This window comes from Sinocyclocheilus anshuiensis, unplaced genomic scaffold (assembly GCF_001515605.1).
Source record: "Sinocyclocheilus anshuiensis isolate Anshui unplaced genomic scaffold, SAMN03320099.WGS_v1.1 scaffold2301, whole genome shotgun sequence".
Taxonomy (NCBI): Eukaryota; Metazoa; Chordata; class Actinopteri; order Cypriniformes; family Cyprinidae; genus Sinocyclocheilus; species Sinocyclocheilus anshuiensis.
The window spans coordinates 124,123-127,125 of record NW_015551154.1 but is presented as its reverse complement, the minus strand read 5'-3'; the positions used below and the strand labels follow the sequence as shown (position 1 = coordinate 127,125).

The 3,003-nt window shown below is 33.4% G+C and overlaps 1 protein-coding gene across 1 annotated transcript; it reads right to left on the bottom strand.

The window, feature by feature from the left end:
* Positions 1 to 691: 691 nt before the first annotated feature.
* On the bottom strand, positions 692 to 2,797 carry LOC107663317 (ladderlectin-like). The gene is made up of 5 exons (XM_016453523.1): positions 2,725 to 2,797; positions 2,262 to 2,362; positions 1,523 to 1,657; positions 1,071 to 1,182; positions 692 to 887 (listed from the first exon to the last, which is right to left on the bottom strand). The coding sequence occupies exons 1-5, from the start codon at positions 2,783 to 2,785 to the stop codon at positions 808 to 810; spliced, it is 489 nt and encodes a 162-aa protein (XP_016309009.1). The 5' UTR covers positions 2,786 to 2,797; the 3' UTR covers positions 692 to 807.
* Between the last annotated feature and the right edge of the window lie 206 nt (positions 2,798 to 3,003).

The following is a 3,003-nucleotide window of genomic DNA, read 5'->3' as shown; positions in this document are numbered from 1 at the left end:
TCGTCGACTAAAACTAAACTAAATGTCATCAGTTTTCGTCGACTAAAACTAGACTAAATGTCATCAGTTTTCGTCGACTAAAACTAGACTAAATGTCATCAGTTTTCGTCGACTAAAACTAGACTAAATGTCATCAGTTTTCGTCGACTAAAACTAGACTAAATGTCATCAGTTTTCGTCGACTAAAACTAGACTAAATGTCATCAGTTTTCGTCGACTAAAACTAGACTAAATGTCATCAGTTTTCGTCGACTAAAACTAGACTAAAATGCTCAGACTTTTAGTTGACTAAAACTTGACTAGACTAAAAAGAGTATGAACGTGACTAAAACTAATAAAAACTAAAATGACAGTTTCACACAAAGACTAGACTAAAACTAAAATTAAAACAGGCCGCCAAAAACAACACTACTGAGACATTATAGTCAATATCTAGGTTGTCTGGTTAAGTCATTCAGACAGTAAATGGAAGGTTAACAGTACCCTCTCCTGGTAGATGTCATTACTACAACATCAAGGTTTGTATTGTTCATTAAAGTTCCCCTGCAGTCACTTTATGCCTTAAAGCTTAGATAATAAAAATTTAATTTTGAAAATAAAAAAATTCATAAAGAGAGTGATTCAGGGCAAGAAACAAATAAAGATGTACATTTGTAGTTTAAAGTTTATTTTATTATTTTATTTTAGTTTTGCAAAGATTGACATTAAAATTCAAAATCAAAGCATGTCTGTTACAATCAGCAATTTGGAGACTTTAGAAATTGGTGATGGACAGATGAGATATTAGTTTATCAATCAAAACTAGGATTAGAAATCAATTCTTGCTGTTCTGTAACAGATGAAACTGAGAAGAGTATCGCAGTGTGCGTCATTCCAGCGTTTCTCGCCTGTAGAAATTCAGATACGTTATTCAAATGAATTGTCAAATATGCTTTAGTGCAAACAGAAAGCCATAAATATAAATGTGTAATAAAATGTGCAAGGTTTGAAACCACCTTTACAGTTCATGTTTTATACTAAATAAAAAATGTGAAATAACTTTAAATAAATGGACAACGTGTATATATTACCTCCATAGCCCATTTCCACACAACGTTCATTTCCTCCTCCATTATTTGGTTCACCAGTATGCCAGTCACTGTACTCAAACTCTGATCCATCACTCCAAAACCAGATATCCTCCTAAAGAACATTACATTAACATTACCAAACTTGTTGCTGTTTCCACCTGTTGATGCTTCTAATTTTATTTTCCTTTTTTATCTTTAAATAAGAACTCTGAGAGGCTATGTTTAAATATACGTTTAATGTTTTAGTGTGAAGCTGCTACTGGTGTTTGTTGGGGCAGTGCAAACCAGTCTTTACACAAGGAGAAAAATCACACGCAATATATCTGACAAAAGCCAACAATATTTAATTTGAACAACATTTACTGTTCATTTAATTCCAATAATACTTTAAGTTTTACATTTATCTGACAGTGGTTGGACTGATACTTGAAGGGAAATGAAAAATCAGCTACCTTAATTGCATCATGAGCACCAATCCAGCTACGGGAGTTGCCATTACCATGTTTTTTCACAAGGGATTTTAGGAAATTGTGAGTGAGTTGACTGTGGATAGATACAAGGTTTCCTCCGAGGTTAAGACATTGTTTCTGTGAGGATAAAGAGTTACGTTGTTAATGCATCGGGTTTCCTTCTGGAGCATCAGTGAGCGTTTGAACTTTTTGTAGAAGTTGCATGCAAGTCCCTCAGTTGTCCTCAGTGTGAGAAGATGGATCTCAAAATCATACAGTCACTGTTGGAAAGGGTTCAAATACGCAAAAGGTGCTGGAAAACTAAAGAATTTGTGGGACCTGAAGGATTTTCGGAAGAACAGTGCTCAGTTTAACTGTTCAGGACAAACAAGGGACTCATGAACAACAATCACAAAACAAAACAAAGCAAAACAAAACAAAAAAATACAGCTGTGGATCATCCAGCAAACAACACAGTATTAAGAATCAAGCATATGCAAACTTTTGAACTGGGTCATTTTTATAAATTCAGTTATTATTTTCTCTTGAGGACTATATGTAAACATATTTTATGTGAAATATCTTATTCAGGTCAGTACTAAATAAAAAATAGCATGCATTTTGTATGATGCCTCTTATTTTGGTAAAAAAATATATAATTTTACATTTTGCAGATACTGAAAAAAGGGTATGTAAAATTTTGACCACAACTGTATCTATATTACAGAGAACACAAACTTACCTCTGCTTCAGCCCATGGTTTTAAGTCACTGAAATATTTAAAACATTGTGCTCCAAATTTCTCCCAGCCCTTGGGGCATTTTCGACCAATGCCGAAAGATTCTGCAAAAAATATTGAATAAAAATTAGGCATTTGTACCAAGGGATTGATGAAATGTATGAATGTAAAAAAGAAACGGCAAACCTTCTCATCATCTGCAGTAAAGTAGGGAAATTCTGTCTATATTGTTCATTTACCTATTAAAGCAGTAACTAAATCAGCATACTATCATCTCAAAAACATTGCAAGAATTAGATGTTTTGTTTCCAGTCAAGACTTGGAGAAACTTGTTCATGCCTTTATCACCAGCAGGGTGGACTATTGTAATGGTTTTTTTCTTTTCTTTTATGTAAAGCACTTTGAATTACCATTGTGTATGAAATGTGATATATAAATAAACTTGCCTTGCCTTGCCTTGCCTTACCTTCAGACTTGACTCCATTTACAACCAACGCAAAAAGTAGGAATGCTGCAGAAATCCACATGCTGACAAAGTCCTATTAATATCAACATTATTATAAATATGATGTAACGAATGTATGCATTAACAAGTTTTAAAACACTAAAAATGGAAATACAATAAATAAAGTCATACCAAGTGAACCAAAATTCAACTGGGCAAGCTGTAATACTCGTTGGTATAACACTCAGATCATTGCTTGAAATCAGCTTTATTTATACCGTTTTTCAGTTATACAGTTGC